This window comes from Chinchilla lanigera, unplaced genomic scaffold, assembly GCF_000276665.1.
Source record: "Chinchilla lanigera isolate Chin_1 unplaced genomic scaffold, ChiLan1.0 scaffold00116, whole genome shotgun sequence".
NCBI classification, from domain to species: Eukaryota; Metazoa; Chordata; class Mammalia; order Rodentia; family Chinchillidae; genus Chinchilla; species Chinchilla lanigera.
In genome coordinates this window covers 2,310,565-2,334,601 of record NW_004955517.1, presented here as the reverse complement: position 1 = coordinate 2,334,601, position 24,037 = coordinate 2,310,565, and the positions used below count along the sequence as shown (strand labels likewise).

The window sequence follows — 24,037 nt, the reverse complement described above, 5'->3', positions numbered from 1 at the left end:
TCTACTCTTTCATCACTGAGTTCTCCCCCTTTTCAAAAAAGCTCTCCAGTGACTGTTTTTTCACTCATTTTGGCTAAGTTTAGCTTGTGGGATTACCAAAACTACGAGAAAGACAGGTGCAGAGTATGGGAAAGAGGCACAAACAGAAGTTAGAAATAAAATAAAGAGCTGGTCACACACCAAATAAAATAAGTCTTGGACTCTGACTTACAGCTTGCCACCAGAGGCAGCTTAATTGTCACTTGCCACTCACTGATAGGGTTTTGATCTGAGTCTGCAAGTAATTCATTTCTCATGGTCTCTGCAGTCAAACCTCTCTGCTGATGTTCACCTGGATCTGCAACCACTCCTCAGCACTAGCATCACTGCCTCAGCTCCATCCCAGAACAGCAGGCATTAGACTCTCATAAGGAGCTCACAGCCTAGATCCCTCAGATGTGCAGTTCATGGTAGGGTCCATGCTCCTATAAGAGTGTAATGCCACCAATGATCTGACTGAAGGCAGAGCTCAAGTGGTACTATGAGTGATAGAGAAAGACTGAATACAGAGGAAACCCTCTCCCTCCCTCTCTCTCTCTCTTGCTGTCTTTCTCTCTCTCTCTCTCTCTTTCTCTCTCTCTCTCTCTCTCATTTCCTGCTGTGAAACCTGGTTCCTACAAGGCCACAAACCAGTATAAACCAGAGATAAGCCTGATCTCAAATTTCTGAGAATAAACTCATTTAATTGTATATGGCAGAATAGAGGTTGATTAAGTAAGGTGTTCTCAACAGGCATCTTGCAATACTTGACTATTAAAAGTTACAGTCTGTTAGCTTAGCATTCTAGAGATATCTGAGTACTTGAGCATTTTCTACTAACTTGAGTCATCACATACCATCAGACTCACTGCTCCTCATGCAGGTGGAATTCTAGAACATTTGTGTGGATTTCAGATGGAAATCTTAACTTTGGGTTAACTTTTCCTTGAGTGAAGAAGCCAAGTATATTGAATACCAAATTCTGCTAAATATAATCCTGTCTTATAAAACTCTTCCTCTTCCCACACACTTGCCTAATCCACTCTGGTTCATGTTCCTTGGCTTGAGATCCACACTATGCATGTTGGCATAGGTTGGCCACCCATGAAATTTCTTTCACAAGATTTAGGAGCTGAGATGAGCTATACATAGCAATGCAAAAGCAAAGAGACTTTCAGAAAAGCATGCTTTTGAATCACTCAGTATATCCAGTGTCATATAAAACAATGACCCTTTTAAGAGGGAACTAGGAGTGAAAATTAAAACCTGGAAAAAGTGACATAAGGTATCAGCAAAGATACAGGGAAGAAAATATAAGAAGAAATGCACTTTATCAAAGATGAATGTGCCAGTGGGTATTTTTTCAGCTAATGCCTGGTCAAAATAAAGGGTTACGTTTGCTCTGTTTTTATCTGAGATGCTTCATTCACTTGCAAAGTCAGCTGAGAGAAAAAACACATGCTCTGATTGAAAAATAGGCAAATGTCATAAAGTTTCAGTGTATTACAGCGAGATACACAGTGCTATTAATTGCCTTTAAAATGCTCCCCTTGCTGCAAACACACTTGTGCCATCCTGGTTGCCGTGTTCTGGGGCCGTTCTGGACGTCCTCTTCATGAGCATCTTCATTGCACTGCTGTGGCTGCCTTGATGTCCTGAACTGGTTTACAGTGTTTGTCGGTCGTGGTCACTTTGACTTTGGGGAAGAGCCGGTAGCTGCTTGGTGCCAGGATTAGTGAGGAAGGTGGGTGGGAACGCATCATGACGTCTTTCCCAGCCTTTCCTCTGGGTGACGCTCGGCATCAGCATTCCCTGCATTTTTTATCACACCTCTGAAAAACGTGGAAAGAGGACGTCCAGAACCGGTTAGGGAAGAATGACAGAATAAGTGTGTTCAAAGTGACAGGGTGTGTTCGGAGGGAGATTAATGGTAATGTCTCTTTACAGTAATAAATGTTTAATTTAAACATACCGCATATTTTCTTTTCTTTATTTTAAAAATAAAAGGAAAACATTAACAGACAGACAACCTTTTACAAAATAGCAAAAGAACAGTACAGACAATACAGAGTTACAAACAAAGTGGTAGGAAATTAACAATGCTTGTTGTATTACATATTGATATCTTCAAAGTGGTTTCTCATCACAGCACATTTTTTGATCAGCCTTTTTTTGAGCCTCTGCTATGTGTCGGAGACCTTACTAAGTGCTAGGGACACAATAAGAAAGTCGAACCTCTTTATCCATATGTCTTTTCCTCTATTCCCTTCATTGTCCTGTGGTAGGATCCAATATACAAGTCTTAGATTCTCAAATCCAAGGAATAAAACACGATCCTTGATTAGATCCAGAGTTTACGTTCAAACACGAAAATGAAGGAGTAGGTGCCAGGTAAACAAAAGCATCAGCTGCCCCTTCTGGGCAGACTGCGTCAAACAACACTTGCTCTCATGTTGCGAACTCCCCTCTCTGACCATAGTCTGTGATGCTCCTTTTGGAGTGAGATGAATAATGGTGGAGATATCAACAATTATACTATGTAACTATCGCAGTGGAACATCTCACTTTGAGCTCTCTTTTCCTGCCCATACTCTGAGAGATGCAAGACTCTTCCTTGCTGAACAAGCACTCACTATCAGCTAGAGAAAGACCATCTCGGCAGCACTGTCTGCAGTTTGGAGGCAAGAGCCCTTTATTCCCTTTGTCAACTGTCTTAGTTACTTTCTTACTGCCAGAACAAAGATACCCAACACCCACAAGTTAGAGGAGGAGATGTCTATTTTACCTCACAGTTTGTAGTGGCTTTAGTCCGTCATCAGCTGGCTCCAAGGCAGGACAGCATGGCAGAGGGACCTGGCATAAGGGAAACAGTTCATGGCATAGCAGGCAGGAAGGCACCAGAGCAGCAGCCTGGAGCCTCCCTTTCCCTTCTTACTCCCTCCAGGTTACAAGTCTATTGGTACAACCCACACCCAGGATAGAGCTTCTCTCCAGTAAATCCATTCAGCCACCCCTAGAACTGTGCTAAACCAATCAGTGGGCTAATTCAGTATCACACACATATTTACACACCTGTGATCCAGTCACCTCCAAAGGGCCACTATGAGCTCATAAGGCTTTCAGCAGACATCCAGATACAAACCATCATATCAAAGACAATGAGAACTATTGTTTCATGTGATGACTTGCACATAGTAAGTACTCAGTACATATCTGCTGAGTGACAGCAAGGCCTATGTAAAGTGGTGGCTGAGGCCATATTACCTGTACTACCAACAATGGGCATGAGAAAAATGAAATAATTTGAAGTCAAAATCATCATCTAGGGAAACAGATCTCAAACACTAAATCTTCAGGCCTCTCTGTGTTCCACAAGTCTTTTTACTCATGAGGATTATGTCTACCAATATTTAATATATTGGAAATAAAAACTGAGAAACATAAATTGCAAGAATTCCCAAGTGCACATTTCACTAGAAATCACACATCGTGTGATTTCTGTGTAATGCCCTGCACACTTGTGAAGGGGGAGGGGACTCGGCAAGGAGCACTGTAACAATATCATGAAAGTTCTTTTGGTCTCAGGAACCTCCAGAAGGGACCCCCACACACAGGTGTCTCTGACACACAGTTCTAGGATCTCTGGTCAGGGGTTTTCAGAAACATCAAGTATCTCTAAGAAACTGGACAAAATTATTAAATAATACATTACTTCAGGACGTAGTTGTGACTTACATTCACCTGGGATTGACCTTGATTTTTAGCTGTCATAGGTGGAAACTGGGTTTAGCCTTTGTTCTCCTCCATTGAAGTATTCTGCAAATGAAGAGGAAAAAATTTTAAAAGATGAAAAAAAAATCACTAGAAGAGAGATTTTTACCTCGAACGCAATGCTGTTTATTATTTGCTGTGTCTGTTGTTTCAAGTTTTGTTTCTTTGAGAACTTCTAAATGATTAAACAGCGCTTTCCTTTTTAAAAGACTTTTCTGGTTCTTTTGTAAGAGGATCTTTGTCCCTGGGTTCATAAACTCCACGATTTTCCAGCCAAACCTTCCTCAGTATTGTGGAAAGTGCCTTTCTTGCAGAAGGTTCTGAATTGGGCTGATCTACTTGGAGACAGAAGGTGTGGGCCCTGGCAGACATGAGCACGGGGAGGCTGAGCGAGACCCAGTGGGAGGGTTAAGACACTCTGCACACACGTGGGTTTTAGCCCTGGGGAGGGACGGAAGCCACACTGCTCCAGTCCTGGTGGCATCCAGAACAAAACCAGTCCTATACTTGGGACCCTTCCGTACCCCAGGACACTGAGGCCAAACAGCTGACAGCTGCACGTCAACTGACCCACTTTTCAGCCTGCAGATTTTTAATAGAACAGTTGATCAGGTAACGATGCTCTAACCCTGTAGCACAGCTTCTCCCCTGAGCGAGGGTGAAGAGTTGGCTTAGATGAGTCTCTAAGAACAGCGGAACGTGTCCTGAGGGCCTAAGAGAGCATAAAGCACTCACGGCAGGTGCAAAGGAGCATTGCGCTGCAGTGAGACGTGAGTCCCTCTAGACAGACCATAGTGTTGGTTGACCTCCTCTCTGCCTGACCTCAGTTCCCCCATCTGCAGAATAGGTTTGATAATGATCTACTTCTCAAGGATGTTACCAATGTTGTATATAAGACATACAGCGTGGTGGCTGACACGGAGGCCAGGTCCAATACCTGCTAGCTATCACTGTCACTGTTGCCATTCATAGTGACAGGAGTTACTACGGTAACCCTGTGGGAGTGCAGTTTCCCCAGCTGCACACTTCCCTCAGGTCTCAGCCCCTCCCCCTCATTTCCCAGCCCTTCCCCCTTGTGCTTGACTAACTCTCCAAACTGCACCTAAACTCCGCCCCCAGCATTCTCTTGCTCCTTAGACAGACGGGGCCCTCACTGCCATCTGTCTCAATAGATTACGGAGGCGCCTGTCTTTTCTTCGAACACAGGCTCTGAGAGAAGGAACCTTCTTGGTACCCGTCGTCCCCAGCTTGGAGCCAGCTAACCATGAACTAAACAGTTTGGGAGCCAAATAAATCTCTCCTCCTTTAAGTTGTGCTTGTTGGGTATTTCATCCCTGTGGCAGTAAAGTCACTAAGTCAGCGCAACTTGTACCCCAGGAAGAGAAAAACAAGGGGTACGATGTGAGCAAACAAGGGAACAAGACCCAGGGGACCTCTCCAGGGTGTCCAGTGGAGGGGCGTGGGTATGGCCCCAAATGCAAACGGCAGCCACCGCAGGAGAGTTTTGCAGGAGAACTGCCAGGCAGACTCTGATTTATGTTTTAAAAAGATATCTAGCTGCTCTGCATAAAACAACTTCTTACATGTCATGTTCTGGCTACAATTTGAAAATGGTGTGATTAATCCCCGAGTCACTTGAAACTCAGTGGAAACATGGGTGACATTATATTTGCTGACAATGAGGCACTTTTTCTACCCTGAGCTGATAAATATGTTTAACAAACTGTTCCTAGTTAAATAAAATGGACAGTGTTTCCTTATATCTTAGACATTTTTTCCAGAGAGAATTTGTGTGCTTGTGGTAATATTAATAACTGCAGAACTGGAAAATTTTCAATTCCAAAGGCTCTTGACAAAGCAATAGATTTTTGGTGGTTTAAAGGAGAACGCATTTTGTTCTATGCATCTAAGTGATTGCTATTTATTTTATTATAATGTGGCATGTATGTGGAATTTCCCACTCAGCACATGTTCCACCATTAGGTTCTCTGTCCTGCACGTTCAACAAGACCATTCATTACTTAAAGAATGAAATAACAATGGAACAGGAAGCAACCAAATAACTGGCGACCAACTAGGTTTTCAAGAGAGCCCTGTAGTACTAATTATGCCTGTTTTTAGGTCTTTAAAATGTACTACTTGAAAGTGTTTGGATTTTTAAAAAATCGACTGTAGTAATTAACCTTAAGCGTGAATCTAGAATTTAGGATCACTTGGCAGTTCGCGTACTAAATCGCACCAACATTTAGCCATTGCACTCATGCATAAGGACAATGAGCTCTGTTAACTCATCGGAGCCTGATCAAAAACCGCTATGAGGATGTACTTTTCTCTCCTCCGCTCTGCGGGTGAGGAAGCTGAGGCTCAGAAGTGCAGGAGAGTGGGCCGAGGTTACATAGCTGGCGGTGAAGATGCCGGTTTACACTGCCTTTCAGCCAGGGGACGAGGAAGAAAACAGGTAGGAAATGTACAAACATGGAGACACACTGCAGGTGTGCCGGGGCTGGCGGCACATGGAAACGGCCCTGACTGGGCTAGCACCTGGGGCTTCCTCTCCATGCAGCCCCGGGGTGGGGCGCAGACGAGGGAAGGAATGGGGAAGGTGAAGGACTGCCGCGTTAGGTAAAGTAAGGGCCCGCAAAATGACTCGAATATAAAAGCTTTAGAATCCACATCTCATTCCTATTTTCAGCGTTAGGTCCACAAAATGATCAAGTTGAGTAAATCTTAACCTTTCCGGAGTCAGAAAAGCTATTGAAAAATCTGATAGTCGTATTATATGACCCAGAGAAGTGAATACGAATTATTCAGAATTTTCATCCATTGGGGCTGTTTAGACAATTACTGTGTGGCCTTTACTATACAGCTGCACAGAACAGTCTGTAAAATATGATAATTCACACATATCACATTGTATTTCTTATGTGAGAGACCCGGAGAAAATAAAGAGCAAAATAAAAGAGGGTAACAGGAAGTGGGAAGAGAGATTGTTCTCAGGGGAAAGTGGCTCAAGAGGTGGAGGGAGGGTTGAGGGATTATGAAAAAGAGACTCTGGATGCGCTGTGTACGTGTGCCAGTTCCTCGTGAAGAGTGTACACAGTATACGCTGCGAACACGTGCCAGGAAAACAAGCGAGGGCACCGAGGGGCAGGTGGAGAGCGGGGGAGGGAAGGGAAAACAGGTGAAAAGGGAATTAAAATGTGTTTATTTCCATGCACCAACTTTCCACAAGGAATGTTAACATTAGCTAAAATAACAAAAGAAGAGAAAAAGCCAAAAGAAGATAGATCTTTCTTTAAAAATAAGCTATGTGTTAGTCACATCATTAGGTAGTAAAAAGTAGATTTCAAGCCTTGTTTTTTTTAAAGAGAAAAAACAATAAAATAACAACAAAGACAAAAACAAAATGACACAAAAACAATAAAAACTATACAGAATTTCAAAACAGGATGATAGGAATTAATAGTGGTTGCTATATTGAATATTGTTATCTTCGATAAAGTTGCTCAGATTACCAGATGTAAGAGTGCAAGATTGATCAAACAATTAAAAAGAATAAAAAGTAATTTTAAAAAGCATTTGAAATAATACAGAGTTTAACGAAATACAACCACTGTTAATTCCTATCATTCTGTTTTGAAATACTGTATAATTTTTATGGTTTTGGTGTTGTTTTGTTTTTGTCTATGTTGTTATTTTAATATTGTTTTAGTCTCTTTAAAATGAAAAAGATGATAGGAATTCAACAATGATTGTTATATTGCATATTATCGTCTTCAAATTAGTTGTTCAGATTACCAGGTATAAGCACACAAAAGTGGTCAAAAAAATTAAGCATTAACTGTTGGGTGGGGGAAAGGGGAAAAGAAAGAAAGAAATAGAGCAATCAAGCAAGCAAGCAAGCAAGCAAGCAAGCAAGAAAGAAAGAAAGAAAGAAAGAAAGAAAGAAAGAAAGAAAGAAAATATATATATTTACACAAGATGGCTAAGATAATTGTACTACTAATTTCTATTGATTTATTGAAAGGAACAGTCAGGCCTTGTTTAATTTCCATATTTTAGGCTGTTGATGCCTGGAAAGGAATTTCTATATTCCATGTTTCTACTTTAAAACTTTTCTATACTGATTATAATTTTCACTGACTTCATGAATGAAATCAATTTGCCCTAAATTTTAAATAAAGATCAGCCCAGATTTTGTGCCTTCCCTCATATTATCTGTACCTTTTGAATACTGCAAATATCTTTTAATCAAATCTTTTATATTTTTATTCATAAAACGTACTTTATTCTTTATTGACCAAATAAAATGGGTGGGTACGGTGTGTCAGCTAGACACTCATAAGAATTTAAAACCCATTCTGAAACTATTTTTGTTTCATAATTTGGTTGTGTAGAATATTGCAGTTCATAGAAGACAAACAAGACAGGACTGTTCTCTGAAATAACAGATAACCACCTCAGGGCCGGAGTTATAGCTCCTTGGCATAAGCACCTGCTTGGCAAGCATGAGGTTGTGAGTTCGATTTCCAGTACAAAAAAAAAAAAAATCCCAGATCATAACCTCACCATGAATTTTAACTCGGCCATGTAGAGGCAGTCTGAGTTCCTGACTACTCAAATTCTATTTGAAGAAACCAAACTTAATAAGTCACAGGCAGTGAGCAGCGGTGCCTCTGCACAAGCTCTTGTAGTTTATAGAGTCTCACTTCTCTGGTTCACTGCAGTAATGCCCTGGCCTCCACCCAACCACTGCTTTCTGATCACCTTGGTGTCTGCCTATTTGCTTTGAAAAGTCTGTCCATGTAAACACAAACCAGTGTACATGTGTATTGTGGCGGAGGGGGATTTGGAGACTTTTCTTAACAGCACAGAATACTTTCAATAGATTGAGGAAATATCTTTGTGGCACATATAGAATTTCCCTGCTTCGCACATGAATACAATTAATAGTGAAGAAAAGAGTATTGTTTTCAGTAACCTTGATTACATTTTCCAATGTCTAGCTCAATTCAGCAGGGGAAGGGACTTTATCTTTACTAGCAATAAAGTGAAGAGGACAAAAAGTAATGGAAAGTTCTTTCTATGATGACAATAAATTTTAATCCACCTAATACATAAATCAAGGACAAATGCCTCTTTGCATTGAAAAGCAGAAGTGCAGCCTTTTGGTTTTCACTTATTCAAAGAAAATATTTATCGTGAATGTATTCTGGTTTTGCAAGCACTGGAGATGAAACTGCTTTTGATTCAACCAAGGTTAGGACTGAAGAGATTGGGAAAAGATCCTGGCTATGCACACAGTGCCATTTACCTGGAGACAAGGGAGCTGAACGTCATCCTTTAGGTCTAAAAGATGGGGCAGGGGTACCACCATCCTGGGGTCTGCTGACCTTTCTGGGACAAGCAACATCATTAGAATCCCACAGCCTTGCCTGGAAGGATGCTTGCGTGCTGACTGCTTTATTTTAAATACAGCCTCGCAATGACTTCCAGCAAAGGCATCCCTGGCATTTTGATCTTTACCAACTTCACATGAGTAAGTCTGGGACTTCAGACAAACTGTCCATTCCCTTCGGAAGCTGAAGACTTCCAGCCTAGTCCCACTCTAAGCAGCCTGAGCTTGGTGACTAGAGCCTTGTCTTCATTCTCACCACACGGCTACTCCCAGGCCTGTGCTCAGACCTCACTCTGGATTCCTCTGCCATTTCTACCCAAAGTTATCTTAAACCCAAGGCTCTGTGAAGGCAGATTCTCTCCCCAGATTTTGACCATCATGAGAAAATATGCCTTGTGAACTGCTACTGGCATACAGAAAAATTCTTTTTCAATCAATGTCACCTGTGAGCCAGCAGAGCAGGGGAACAACCGTCACCACCCCCGTAGCGCCATCCCATGGCCAGTCCTGTTGGGAGACTGGTTTCAAGTGACAGTGAAGACTGAGCATTAGAAAGCCCAACTGGAGCATAAGGTAGCAAATATGAGATTTATGAAAATGATAAATAGCACCGTATGTTTTCATGCAGTAGGTTAAGAGCAGATGCTGTGGGATCAGTTGGGCTCCATTTCAAGGGCTTCCACCCCTAAGTCTCCTCATCTCTACAATAAAGGTATAATAAAGTCATGGAGATCACTTCTTCAAGTTTGAAGTTTGAGATACTATGAAGAGGCATTGAAATTGTGTGGATAGTATGTTCTCAATAAGTGTCACCTGGTGACTGGCATCTGGAAGTGGCAGATGTGAAATCCCTATCAGCATCCTAAACAGTAACACCAAATATTGTGCTTCACATACAATTTAAAAAAAAAAAAGGCCAGGCTTGGAGCACACATGCTTGTAATTCCAGCACTCTGAGAGGCTGAGGCAGCAGAATTGAACTTTAAGCCTAGCCTGGGCAACTTCATGAGACCCTGTCTCATAAAATAAATAAATAAAACACAGGAAGTTAGGAAGTTACAGACAGATTTGTCCTTCTCACCTCTCCTGCTAGTCTCCAATCCCATGCTCCATAACTCACTGTGGTCCTATCTTGGGGTCCCTAATGACTGCACATCAGGCTCAGCAAATCCCTATGGAATGAATGAGGGAAGAACTTGAGAATAATGGAGATAAGACAGTGGCTTAAAAACTTAAAAGGAAACCTTAATCATAAGTAAAACAACTTAGATGCATGTGTGTCAGAAAACCTGGGTTCTAGGTTTGTCCTTTCTCTGTGCCAGCTGGGTGACCTGGTGATTCCGGATGACTGGGCTCCAACTTTCCTTCTATAAAATGGGGAGGCTTCCTGGGGCATAAGCAAAGTAGATGTTGTGTGAAAGTGCCATGTCAGTTCTCAGGGGTTTGCAGTGATTCATGTCCTGAGTCGTATAAGCTAAGCAATGTGTGTGTGTGTGTGTGTGTGTGTAAATGCACACTAAAATGGGCACAATAATGCTAGCAAAGGCAGACAATATAAAACCAAACAATTGCCAATATTTTATATGGAAGAAGGAAGAAATAAAGCAAAACAAAGTCCCTACCAACTGGTAAACAAGATTGACATGAGACTGTGGAGAATGGCCAGGTACAGAGAGAACATGCTCAGTACCACAATTTGACAGATGCCCTCCGATCTTTCCTCGGACTTTCATTCAGCTCTTGGAAAATCAAGGGCAGCAGCTCATCCCCCAACACTCTTCATGCTTCCCTCTTTGCTCCCGGGACATGCCCTTGCTGCTTTTCACCGAGACACTCCCAGATGCATTGTCAGGAGCTATCGTCTTATCTTCTCCCACGCCTGGTTAAAGATACTCTCCATAATTTCAAATGTCACTTTACCGATGACCATAATGGTCCAGTGCTACGTAAAGATGGATCTGTGCTGTGTTTTACAGAATGACCCTCTGTAAAGACTCACACTGTGATGATGACAAGTCCCATTTATCTGCTCTCTCTCTGGTTCCGAGGCAAATGTCAGAATAACCCAGGGTGAGATCTGAAAACTCAGGAGTGTTTTAAAGTCTTCCTATTGGTCAGCGTACAAGGCTTCAACTCTATCATTGCTGGGTGCCCCAGACAGTGCTTCACCCACATACTTCAAGGCAGTAGCAGAGTGAATATCAGTTTAGGATCCTATTTAGTAGAAATACTCAGTGTCCTTTAGATGAAACGATTTGGGAAAGTTGGCTTGGCCATTTCTGTGCAAACATTCAGCTGGAGATTTAAGGACACAAAATTTTCAAGCAGAGGCAGAAATGTACAGCTGTTACTGTAGCAGGCACCTAGACTGCTCGCCATCCCCTGGCCACATGATGACCTCAGCTCTCAGCCGCCCAGGCCTCAGTTTCTCCTCCTGAAAATAGTGACAGTGGTAGTGCTCACTTCAGAGAGTGTCTTGGTTACTTTTCTTTCGTTGCTGGGACAAAATAGTTGATGCCCAAAATTAAGGAAGAGAAGGCTTATTTTGCTTACAGTTTGTGGAGGTTTCAGTCCATACTTGGTAGGTTTCAAGGCAGAGTGGCACATGGCAGAGGGCTACAGCTCATGGCAGCAGAACACAGGAAAAGCAACAAGCACAAAAGGAAGGCATGGCAGCAAGCAGCCTCTTTCTCTCCCTTACATATGCAAACTATCCACCTCAGGGCGGGTGTAGCTCTCACACCCATAATCAGTCAAACTCGAAAGGCCCGCCCCATGACCGTATGAGGCTTTGGGGGGACATCCAGACACAAACCATAACCGACAGTCCCTTCGAATGTTTTTGTTTTTGGTTTTGGTTTTGGTTTTGGTTTTGGTTTTTCTCCGGTACCGGGAACCGAACTCACGACCTTGTGCTTGCCAGGCAGGCGCTTTGCCACTGAGCTAAATCCCCAGCCCCAGCCCCTTCGAATGTTAAGTGAGACACAAGTAGGTAAAGAGGTAGAGAAGGGCAGTGATTGTTTCCGTGAACATTGTTCTGCATATTACCACACAGTCTCTCACCCAAGTAATAACCACACCCAACCTCACTCAGCTTCTGAGACCAGACCAAGTCAGGAGCAGTGGGGGTGGTGTGACCATAAACAAATATTGCTATGAATAAAGCAAGGCCGCTTTGCCCTCCCTCCAGGTCCCTGAAGAGGTAGTCACAGTTAATGCAATTCCAGACCCTACAAACAGAGCTGAACACTGTGTGATCAGTAATGGCTTTAGCCAGAACATCAGTGAAATGCTCTAAATATCTCCACTGGTAAAAATTTTAAAAAGAAAGGAATTCCTCTAAAATGGAGGCCTTTTGCTGAGAAACAAAATGCAGTGAAACCCAGCTAAATTCAATTACTCTCTGATTGGGTCAGACCAGCCAAGAAGGGAATTACACTTATGAAATTGACAAATTGGATTTGGTACCTTTTGCCACCTCAGCAATTGCTCCCTGACCAGCTCCCCACAGGATCAGAGATGGCCCCCTCAGCCTCCCGCTGCTGTTGACTGACAGGCTCTTTCTCTGTGGAACAGCTTTTTATCTTCCATGTTTGGCTTCTAAAATAAAGATATTTACTTCTAAAGTTATTACAGGTGCAAAATACATACTGACTATGAACTCTTCTCTTCCAAAATAATAATATATCATTTGAACAGTTATATATGCATGTATATAAACGGTGCTCAAAAGAACCGTTGTGAATATATGTAAATGAGTTTATAATGCATACATCATATACAACTCAAAATGCTCAGTGGTATGAATTACACTCAGATTACTCCAAGCTGCCGTGCTCCCTCCTCATGAGCGCTTACCCCTTCCTCAGCCAGGAACAATGTTAGAAACTGACTGCCCTTTCCACTCTTCTTCCTGCCTTCGTCCCAGTGTGGCTGTGGGCCAGACACCAGCTCTAGTCACTGTGTTAATAAGCACAGTGGGTGTTTTTACTGATGTTTGACCCAGCACTGAGGAGCACGGTAGCAGCTCCTGTGAGCGATACAGCACACTGGCAAGGAGGGAACCGGGACCCTTCAGTCGAGGGCACGGGAGAAAACAGTGCTGTTACCCCCTGCCTCCTGCAGACCTCCTGTGCACGCCGTCGGGGGGCTGGCATGCTGAAGACCAGCCGGGCTCGGTCTGCACCCCGGCACCCGGGAAGCAAGGACGCGTGTGTCCAGACAACTGCGATAGGTGACATAGTTTTTGTTTTACATGACATTTATCCTAGGAAAATCTTTGCAATGTGTCTTTAAATTAAGACCAACATCTATAATAAGGCCCCAGAGCACCCTAGTGGGGCCTCCCGCTGTGTCCCCCACACCTTTCTCCACCACTCACCTCCCTTCCTACCATTTCCCGCCTCCAGAGACACCCTGCTGTCCTGCACTGCTGGTTTCTTGTCTGTGCAGGGACTTGGTGCATCCTCTCCTCTCCCCATTTTCTAAGTTTTACTGAGATTTAATTCACATATTACACAACTCATCATTTAAATGTACAATTTGATAGCTCCTAATAATTCACAGGGCTGTTTATCTATCACCCCAGTCAATTCAGGCACAAGGCCATTATCCCAAAAAGGAAATCCTACCACTGAGCCATCATCCTCAGCTCTCCCATGCTCTACCCCTAGCCAAGGACTAATCTGCTTTTGTCTCCATGTATTTGTCTAGGGGCCAGGTATTTAGCTCGGTGGCACAGTGCCTGCCTGGCAAGCTCAAAGTTCTGAGTTCAATTCCCAATACCAAAAAAAACCCTCTTCCATATATTTATCTATTCTCAACACTTCATGTAAATGTAATCATACAATAAAGAGTCTCTTGTACGGCTTCATCCATATGTATCAGTATATCATTCCTTTTTATTGAGAAACAATATTCCATCCCATGGATACACACATTTTACTTATCTATTCATCCGTTGATGGGCATTTGGGTTCTTTTCACTTTTTTGGTTATTATGAATGATGTTGTGTGAACATTCCTATATAAGATTGTATGTAGACAAATATTATCACTGCTCTTGGGCTTGTGTCTAGGAATGGAACTGCCAGATCATGTGAAAACTCTATGTTTAACTATTTGAAGAGCTGCCAGGCTGTTTTCCCAAGTGGCAGCTCCATTTCACTTTCTCACTAGCAACATATGAAAGCTCTAATTTCTCTGCATCCTTGCCAACACTTGTTATTCCAATCCTACTATCTTTTTTTTTAGTTTACAATCTTAGTGGGCATACCCACTAGGATCTACAATATCATCATGCTTTCTTAACCTTTAAACAGAGTGATTTCTACTCAGTTTTAAAGCTGCAGATTGAAGATTACTTCCATAGAGAAGCAGAACTTGACCACCCCACTCCCTGGCTGGGCTAGCACTCATCTCAGAAAACCTCTTTTCTCTCCAACTTCAAATTTAACCTAAGCAGAGACCATTCCACCATTTTTTGATTCCTCATTCTATCCTCACTATCCAGTCATTGGATGAACTATAAAGTTGGTCATTTAAAAACTAATAGCTAGAATATGTAAAAAAGTCAAAAAATCAAACCACCCAAACTTAAAGACCCAATCCAAAAATGGGCATCTGAAATGCATATACACTTCTCAGATGAAGAAGTGTAAACAGCAAATAAATATATGAGAAAATGTTCATTACTGGTCATTCAAAAAATAAAAATTAAAACAACACTGAGATTTTATCTCACTCCAGAAAGAATGGCTATTATCAAGAAATCAACCAATAACAAATGCTGATCAGACCGTGGTAGAAAAAGAATGCTTGTGCATTGTTGGTGGGAGTGTAAATTGGTACAACCACCATGGAAGTGGAGATTCAGTGTGGAGATTCCTCAAGACTAAAACCAGAGGTTCCCTTTGATCTAGCTACTCCCTTTCTAGGCATTTTCCCAAAAGAGTTCAAAGCATCATACCACAATCATATATGCATACCCATGTTTACAGCACCACAATTTATAATAGCTAAATCCTGGAAATAGTTTATATGCCCATCAACAGATGAATGGATAAAAAAAATATTTATGTACAATGGAGTCCTACTCTGCCATAAAGAAGAATAAACTTGAGACATTTTTAGGTAAATGGATGCATTTTGAGGCCATAACTTTAAGTGAAATAAATCAGACATACAAGTTTAAATGTCACATTTTTTCTCTTGTGTGAGAAAATCAAAGGGTAAATAAAGAGTAAAGTGGATTATTCATATTGGGAAGTAGGAAGAACTTTTCCAAATGGAAAGGGGAATGAGGCAGGGTTGGAAATAAGGGAATGGGGATTTAAAAATAAAATAGAAACAAAGCTTTTGCAAATGAGGAGGGGAAGGGGGATTGAAGAGAGGAAAGGGGAATGGGAAAAAAGAAGAAAGATATATTATGCACAGGTGCAAATTTCTCATGATGGACGTGATCATTATGTATGACAAACATACAAATAAAATATATAAAAATTTTTAAATGTCAAAAAATGTGTTAAATGAATGACACACAACAATGAAAAAAAGCATGCACTGTCTGAAAATCACCAGTTTCAGAGCAGACGTGATTACCACATTAGTCCATTTCCTTGTCACTGAGTCACAGTACCCAACATCACAACCTAGAGAAAGGTTTCATTTGCTCATGGTGTCTGTCCATGAACCCTGGCTCCAAGGCAGAGAAAGCATGGCGCAAGGGCAGGGTACAGCAGGGCTGCCCAGTTCGCAGTGGCACGGAGGCAGACCCAGGAAACAGGGCCGAAGAGAAGGGCTGAGGCCCCAGGCAAGACTTCACAGCATGCTTTCCATTACCCATCCAACCCACTGAGAATGCATCTGTGCTTCAGCAATCCTGGAGCAGACTCCAAGCCAGTCAGGATGAACCTCCACCCAAACTGCCACAATTACCTTTCCAACTGCCTTCATTTCTCAAATTATTAATGAATATTTTAATATCTCTGATAAGGGCAGGAAGGAAGCTATTCACTATAAGCATGATGCATTTTTCTGCTTTCCTGGATTATATTGTAGCTGTACACCTTTATGTTTCTTAAGGAAAACCTCTTTGTATAAACAGTTCATTCCTAAGCAGCAAATTTAAAATTAAAATTTTAAGAAGTAAATGGCTTAGGGGAAATGGAGTCTCCTGCTTTAGTTGTCGCCTAGACCCTGCTCCTAGAGCTGGCAGAGTCTGGGGTGGGCCCAGGAGGCACTGTGAGTGGCCCTGGGGCTTCATCTTGAAAGAACATTCACTCTAGTCAGTGTTTTCACTAATTACCATGAACAGGTTAATGGAGAAGTGTGAAAATCGGCCTCTGAAATCAGATACAGATTTAAGGCCCTGGACCAATGTGCCTTAGGACAAATCATTCAGTCTTGCTAGGCCTCAGTTTTCTCACCTGTAAAGGAGGGGGGAGATAATAAAAAAGCCTACATTAAATTAAATAATGGATTCAAGACACAAATTCTGAACATGAGAAATGCTCCCATATGTTAGTTGCTATCATTATCAGTATTATTTTATCATTGCTACCTAACTGGAAAAGAATATGCACAACAAATGTGCTGAAAGGGAGTACATTTTGCTCAGTAAGAAATACACTTTCTAGGCATAAGTTGGTAATTTTTTAGGTTCATGGACGACTTTATCATCACTGTTACTTTTTTTTTTTTTTTTCCGGTACCGGGAACCGAACTCACGACCTTGCGCTTGGCAGGCAGGCGCTGTGCTGCTGAGCTAAATCCCCAGCCCCCATCACTGTTACTTTTATGAATAATTTCCAAGTGATACTTTATTGACATAAAGAAGCCACAGTCATGTCTATTTCCAGGTGCTTCCCTATAGCAATTTCTGGAGAAGGATTTTGGTTCCTACACTCATTTGCAGTTTACTCTGAGTTCTTGCTCAAAGCCTGAGCGGTGGTATGGAGCTGTAACACATCTTCCTTGAGTGTCATCCGCTGAGCGGGAAGTATTTTTCAATGCTTATTTCTGTCAAGGAATACGGTATATTGAGCCTGAATACTATCCTGATGGAACTCACTCCCTAAAACAGAGGTTCTAGACATTCAGCTGAATTAGAGCCTATCCGTTCTCGGAGAGAATCAGGAATGCTCATTCACTTATCCAAGGACTGAGTGCATAACTGAAGTTAGACTTTCGGTACACACAAAGAAGAAAACCAGGATTTCCACTGTTGAGATGTTAGTCACTGATAAGGCGGCGGCAGAGACAGAAAAGTATTCACAGGTGTGACAGAGGCAGTTGAGCTGGTAATGAACCCTGCAAGTAACACTATGCAGTAGTGTGTCAAAGAGAATGTCTAAAGGAAAGGGCTGCTTCCGACCAGCGTTTAGGAAGAAGCTGTCACGGGAGATGTCGGAGCTGCCCTCTGAATGCCAAAAAGGCAGTTTGGCAAACGTCAGGGGGCAGAATGACTGCAGAAACACGACAGTCAGTGATGAGACACTCAGACGGGCCGTGCTTGACATAACTGAGAACTGGAAGAGAGCCAAGATGGTAGGAACAGGGCTGGGGATTTAGCTCAGCGGCACAGCGCCTGCCTGGCAACCGCAAGGTCATGAGTTCGATTCCCGGTACCAGAAAAAAAAAAAGAGACAAGATGGTAGGAACAAGAGCTCACACAGCAGAGCGCAGTCTGGAGACACAGCCAGGCCGCTGGGTGCAGCGCCGGCAGCCATCGTGCAGACAGAAAGTGTCGGGTGGGACAGGGAAACTCCATCTACTGTCTCCTGAAATTCCTCTGCCCACACACCAGTTCCGACCTCTGTAAATTCCTTGGTGGAGGTCCCCGTTGGCATACCATGAAACTCTCGAGTCACACCTCGCTTTGTTTAGGAGAGAGAGGTAGGATCTCTAGTTTTCTCTGCAGTGCACTCACATGTCTTCTTCAACCCGGCGGTCTAGGTTGCACCAGGTGAGCTTCGAGGTGCCCACCTGCGAGGGGAAGGGACGGCAGAGGCTGGCGCTGATCGGAGACTCCTCGTCCTCAGCAGAGTTTTTCGTCACCGTGGCCGTCTTCGCCTTCCTCTACTCTCTGGCTGCCACTGTTGTGTACATCTTCTTCCAGAACAAGTACCGGGAAAACAACCGTGGCCCGCTGATTGTAAGTTTGAAAGAGCATTTTCCCACCCCTTTCTAATTTCTTTTGCTAATGCTTGAAGGGCTTTTAAGTTTCTGAGCCCTCGAGGCAGGTGTTTGAAAGGAATTCATATTCTTTTTCATCCACATTTCTTGGATCGACAGGAGAAACATGAACCTGTCAAGTGTCTTGTGCTTGCCTTGGGAAGGAATCACAAGACTTGCTGGAAACCCTCTGAAATAAGAGTTGGGAAGCTCACAGGATGGAGGAAGAGCTGTGAGGCTTGCCACAGAGTCACTTACAACCGCAGCCCTGGGGAAGTGGGTGTTTTTCCCACTGGCTGTTTAGACAGTGGGATTTGTGCTTATTTGAGGTGTGTTGTTCCCTCAGTGTTGATAGTCTGTGCCCAGAACTATTTGGCTTGAAAATGGAGTTCTCCATCTCTTGCACACACTTGCACACTCTCACTCTCTCCCTCCACTGTCAAGCATCCCAACAGCCACCATTTTCTGCTGCCTCAGACAATGGTACAAGGACTCACCTGGATGAAATCAACACAGGACAGTGTGTGAAAACACAAGCACGCACTTACCCAGAAGGACACACAGACCCTCAGAGGGGTGCATGGGCAGGGAGAAGTTTCAGAAAATAACTTTTAAGTTATGTCTTGCCTCTGAAAATATCTTGCTCTCTTTTTCTTAATCACTGTGTTAGTCAGTTTTCTGTCACTATAACAAAATACCTGAGACAGTTACCTCATAAAGAGAAAAGGGTTATTCTGGTCCACTGTTGTAGAGGCTCCAGTCAGAGGTTCCAGCCAGTCACTGAATGGCTGCATTGGCTTCAGCATCTGGCAGCAGTGCCAGATGGCGGTGGTGGAGAGTGCATGGCAGAACCAACCCCTCACCTCACAGTCAGAGAGCAAAAGGACAGAGGAAAAGAGTCAGGGCAACGCCACTGCCTTTGCGGGCTGCCCCAGTGACCTCCAGTGCCCCAGGACCGCCCCAAGCTCCCACACCCCAGTAGTGCAACCCTGAGGACCAAGCCTTTAGTATCGGGCCATAGGGGACATATTCATCATCCAGAGTGTGACACTCACCTACCTCGTTTGATGAAGAAAAGCATCTGTCCCTATGTCCCAACTCTTACTGCACGGTACATTATAGACTACAAGACATGTGAAGCACTGGAAAAAATTTGAAATGCTGGTGCTGACAGAACTGAGTCCAATGCCTGGGTCTTATACCCTGCTGGGTATAATGAAATTTCCCACTTTTTCCTTTCAGTATAATTGAAAGTCCTAACCTGCTAATCAGTTGATACAACATTTAGAAATACTTTCTCTGTACAGGTGACTATGTGGTTTGAGACATGAAGTCAGGAAGAAATAAGAAATAACGGTGCTACAACAAAACTCCCTCTTGTCCCACATTTATGCAAGCAAGTTTTTGCAGCATGAAAATCTGTAAAATTAAAAAGTGGAAAGAGAATCGATGCTGAATCATGTCCCATTCTAGAAACAATTAACCTGTGTCCAAAAATACTTATAAAGTAACTGAAGAAAAACCCAGCACATCTGAGAAACATAAATTGCAATAAAATTTTGCTGTTTGAATTTATTACTTATTAAACTTATAATACATTTTTGTTGCTTTTGGATAGTTGCCTATTGAATAATATTTGCAATACTAAAAGGAAATTGTAACACTTAAACCCTTAGCATCATGGGCAATTCAGAAGCATCTTTCCTTAAATTTGTTTATTTTTGTTGCAAAGAAATATAATAGGATGATCAATAAAATACTTTTAAATATACTAAATTAAGCTATAATTCTGTGAGGAAAGTATAATAGAAATGTAAGTGCAAAGAGAACAAAACAAAAATGTAAAATTTCTATTTGTTAAAGAATGTATCTTAATGGGTGATAAGGAATATTGAATAAATATTAATTGTAACATTTAAAATTGACACAGGAGGTATACTTTTAAAAATCCATACTTGTAATATAGCAGAAATTTTGTTCTTTGAAACTATTAAAACTTTTACTAAAATCAAAATTAGATTCACACTTTACACAGGTAAGAACACAATTGTTAGAAATTCTTTTAGGGAGTATGTGAGTAAAATAAATTTTACAAACTTCTAATCAAGCCCTGAATCAAAATGAGTGAGTTTCGAAGGCTAACTGGGCGGAATGCCTATTTTCGGAACTTTGTAGTTAAGGTGGAGAAACTAAAAAAGAGTCAGATTTGTGGCCCTTTAATATGCTAAGAAAGGAGGAAAATGGAGACGGAACTTGAATCTCTGAGCAGGTGCCTTTTTCCCCCTCGTTTCAAGCTGGAGCTGAGCAGCTTCATAGCGTCGCCTAGTTCCGTTCCTTCCTCCCACAACATGCAGATAAATACACGAATGACAGGGTCACGCGTGTACATGACGCTAACATGCACCCATCCATTTCTAGACACTTGGGGGCACTCTGACAGGAATTCTCAAGTCCAAGGAATGTCAGGACATCCAGAGGGAAGAAGCTTGCCTAGCTAGTTCGCCCACAAAGTGGGGGAAGATCTAGTATGCTATGTAAAACCACATTCCACTCAAGTGAAATCGCCCCTTAAAGGCATGCTCTCACATCAAGCAATAGCTGATGAAACCCTGAGTTGTGTTTTGCTTTAGGTATGTTTTATTTTATTGCTTCCTGGTAGAGATAATTCCAGTAATAAAGAAGGGAAAGCACCAAGATCAAACTTCTGTGATATTAAAAAGTGATGTGCTCATTACTTAGCAGATGAAAGCTAATTTTAAAAGAGACCTGAGATGGACAGAGGATTAAGAAAAGGAATCGGAGGGGCTGGGGATTTAGCTCAGCGGCAAAGCGCCTGCCTGGCAAGCGCAAGGTCGTGGGTTCGGTTCCCGGTACCGGAGAAAAACCAAAAAAAAAAAAAAGAAAAGGAATCGGGATGTGCTCTATGCACGCACCGCTCCCCACAAGGAGTGTAAGTGCTCTGTGCTGCAAGCATGCATGAAAAGGAAGAGGATCGAGGGTGAGGGGAGAAGGAGAGGGTGGAGGGAAAGGGGATGGAAAAAGAGATGAAGTTGTGTCACGTGCGTGTACCAGCTCCCTACAAGGAGTGCGACCGCTATGTACTACACCAAGTATTAACAAACTAAAATAACATGTTAAAAATAGGGAAAGAGAGCCGAGTCTGACGAATCGCAAAGGCAGATGGCACACCGATCAAAGCAGCCCTGGAGCTGGGGCCAGCAAACCCTGTGGCCGCCAGTCACACCAGGACAAGGCCAGGGTGGGCGAAGCGAGGGTGCTCGGTGACACTACTCCTGCGGGGCAGGCGGAAGCACATCCACAGTGAGAGCGAGACCCAAGGAGGCGGGTCAGGCGCAAACCCCTCAGCCAAGGCAGAAACCTTTGTTCAGACTCTGGCAATAGTGGTACTGGTTTTAACTCAACCACATACATTCAGGAAGGACATTACTGGAGCGGCTGTACTCTGGTTACCCTCTGTTCTTTGTGGGTGTTGTTTTATTTTGTTTTTGATAAAAGCATATACTTTTTAAAAATTCTCTAATTTGGGAGGCTCTGATTTGAATTTATAGTCTGATACAACAAAGTTACTATACTATGCTAACATGAACTAATTAAGGCAGTTTTAAGAAATCAAGTATCCATCCAAAAATTAACAAATTACCATCTCAGCTTAAAGTTCTACAGAACAGGGTGAGACGCGTCACACACACACGACATGATGATCGTGACAGTAACGCCTGGGCTTCATCTCGGTGCTGAGCTAATTCACTACTCACAACAGCCCTAGTTTATGTTATTATCCACATTTATAGATGAAGCAAAGGAGACTTGGAAAAATTAACTCTCCTAGGTCATATCGCGGCTAGGCAGAGGGTGTAGAATTTGGACACAGATCAAATCCAGGACCCAAAAGACCACCATGCATGAGCCCAAGACCCTCATGCAGGAGGCAGCGTGGACGGAGGTGAGGCAGGTGGCTTTCTACCACCAGAGAGCTGCTGATTTCTTACTCTGGACCCACAACACAAACCCAGTGACCCGTAGGCTCTTCTGCTCATCCCCCGTCATAAAGGATTCTCCACTTGCCTGCAGACTCCATAAAGAGACTCGCATACACCCAGGATGCTAGAACAATGGGAGGGCTCTGCTTGTGCCGCAGTTTTCTTTGCTGCACACAGAAGATGCCAGTGAGAGAAAACAGGTTTTAAAAATGGCCAGGTCAATCTGTATTATAAATCAGAAGTTACCAGGATTGATTCCTATATCTGTGCCAGGAGTGTGAGCAATTTCAGACAGATGGAGTCCAAGCTTATCAAAGGCTACTTTAAAAAATATTTTATCTACTGAATACATGTGATAAGATTACCTCCCCCTTAAGCAGAAATGAGAATCTGAACGTTTAGAGGTAACATAATTGTTAATGATGCTAACACAGTAGCAAGAAAACCCTAGCAAAGGAATCAGCCGGCTACTGTGCATCGCTACAGTAAGTAGCTTCTTGTACAGATGAGTAAATATCTGTCCTCAGGAAGCAGACACAGCCACCTGAATGGAGCACGATTGTGGAATTGAAACGCCACATCTGGTTATATCATTTCGTCGTGTTCCTCGGAGTAGAGTTTTAAAGCCAATCTCTTGCTTATGTGTCTGGGACAAGATATTCTGAGCCATTTTCAGATCTCACGTCAAATAGTGAGGCTTTTTCTCCTATTAATGTGAAATAGGTTTACAAGAATAACTTATCTTCCGGAGTAGAAAGGGTGTTGTAAGAACGAATGTAGAAAGAACACCATCCCACATTCCAGTGAAGCCTTGTCAGGGGCCTGGTTTACATTCACTATCTCGTGAGCCCAGGAGATTCTCCATGTCCACCTCAGATCCTGCGGGGAAGAAAGTGGCCACGGTGCTCCGGCTCCCACGCCTCCGGGAGCAGGCTGGGCAAGGGCGTACAGGGCGGGAGCGTTTCCCCACTGCAGGCACACAAGCGGCCGCGGCTCATTTCGGTTTACGCCTAAAGCATTCCAAATGTTTTCATGCCACTGCATTGAGCCTGGAAACAGTCCTGAGAGACGAGAAGAGAATTCTATGCCTGGAAGGAACACTCGTGGTCCTGGGGCTTGCAGTTTCATTCTACAGATGTGACTTCGTTTGTCTTTATCGAGCACCAGGCATTGGGAATGTTCCCCGGCTGTCATTCGGGGCAAAGGTACTGGTGCAGCAAGGACCGAAACTCTGTCCAGTGACCTAGCCTGTGGGGTGCTGGATTTTCACGGCCTTACATGGCTCACGATGTAACCGTCAGACGCCTGTCACCGCGTCTGCGCAGCGAGTCAGAGCACACGTGGCGCGAGCGGCCCGAGGCGGGAGGAGCTGGCGCCCGCACAGGGAAAGGCACGGGGCTGCGACAAAGCCGCGCTATCTCACTGCGCCAGCATTACGGGCCTCGACACTGTCGGTCCTTCTCCTGCCCGCTACCAGGCAGTCCCTTCGTGCTACAGAGGGAAACCACGGGCACCTTCCTTCAATCGGCTGCGGCCCTCGGGACCCTGCTTCCCTTCCACCCCTCGAACCCAAGCCCCGTCTGCTACCGCACGTCCACAAAGAGAGCTCAACGCAAGACCCTGAGATCCCAGTCGCTGGGGGAGCCTCCCAAGGAGCCCCTCAGTCCCCACTCGA

The 24,037-nt window shown here is 43.3% G+C and overlaps 1 protein-coding gene and 1 long non-coding RNA gene across 2 annotated transcripts in view; one reads left to right on the top strand and one right to left on the bottom strand.

Moving 5' to 3' along the window:
- Window positions 1–24,037, top strand: part of Synpr (synaptoporin) — a 181,192-nt gene that overhangs the window by 107,670 nt on the left and 49,485 nt on the right. The window contains exon 3 of the mRNA XM_005409042.2: window positions 18,143–18,341. Within this exon, the coding sequence (XP_005409099.1) occupies window positions 18,143–18,341 (199 nt within the window). The remainder of the gene's footprint in view (window positions 1–18,142; window positions 18,342–24,037) is intronic.
- The window catches only part of LOC102023946, a 97,959-nt gene continuing 76,754 nt past the window's right edge, over window positions 2,833–24,037 (bottom strand). Inside the window, exons 5-6 of the long non-coding RNA XR_001231828.1 lie at window positions 3,754–3,834; window positions 2,833–2,871 (exon numbers count right to left, since the gene is read on the bottom strand). This is a non-coding gene — a long non-coding RNA (uncharacterized LOC102023946). The remainder of the gene's footprint in view (window positions 2,872–3,753; window positions 3,835–24,037) is intronic.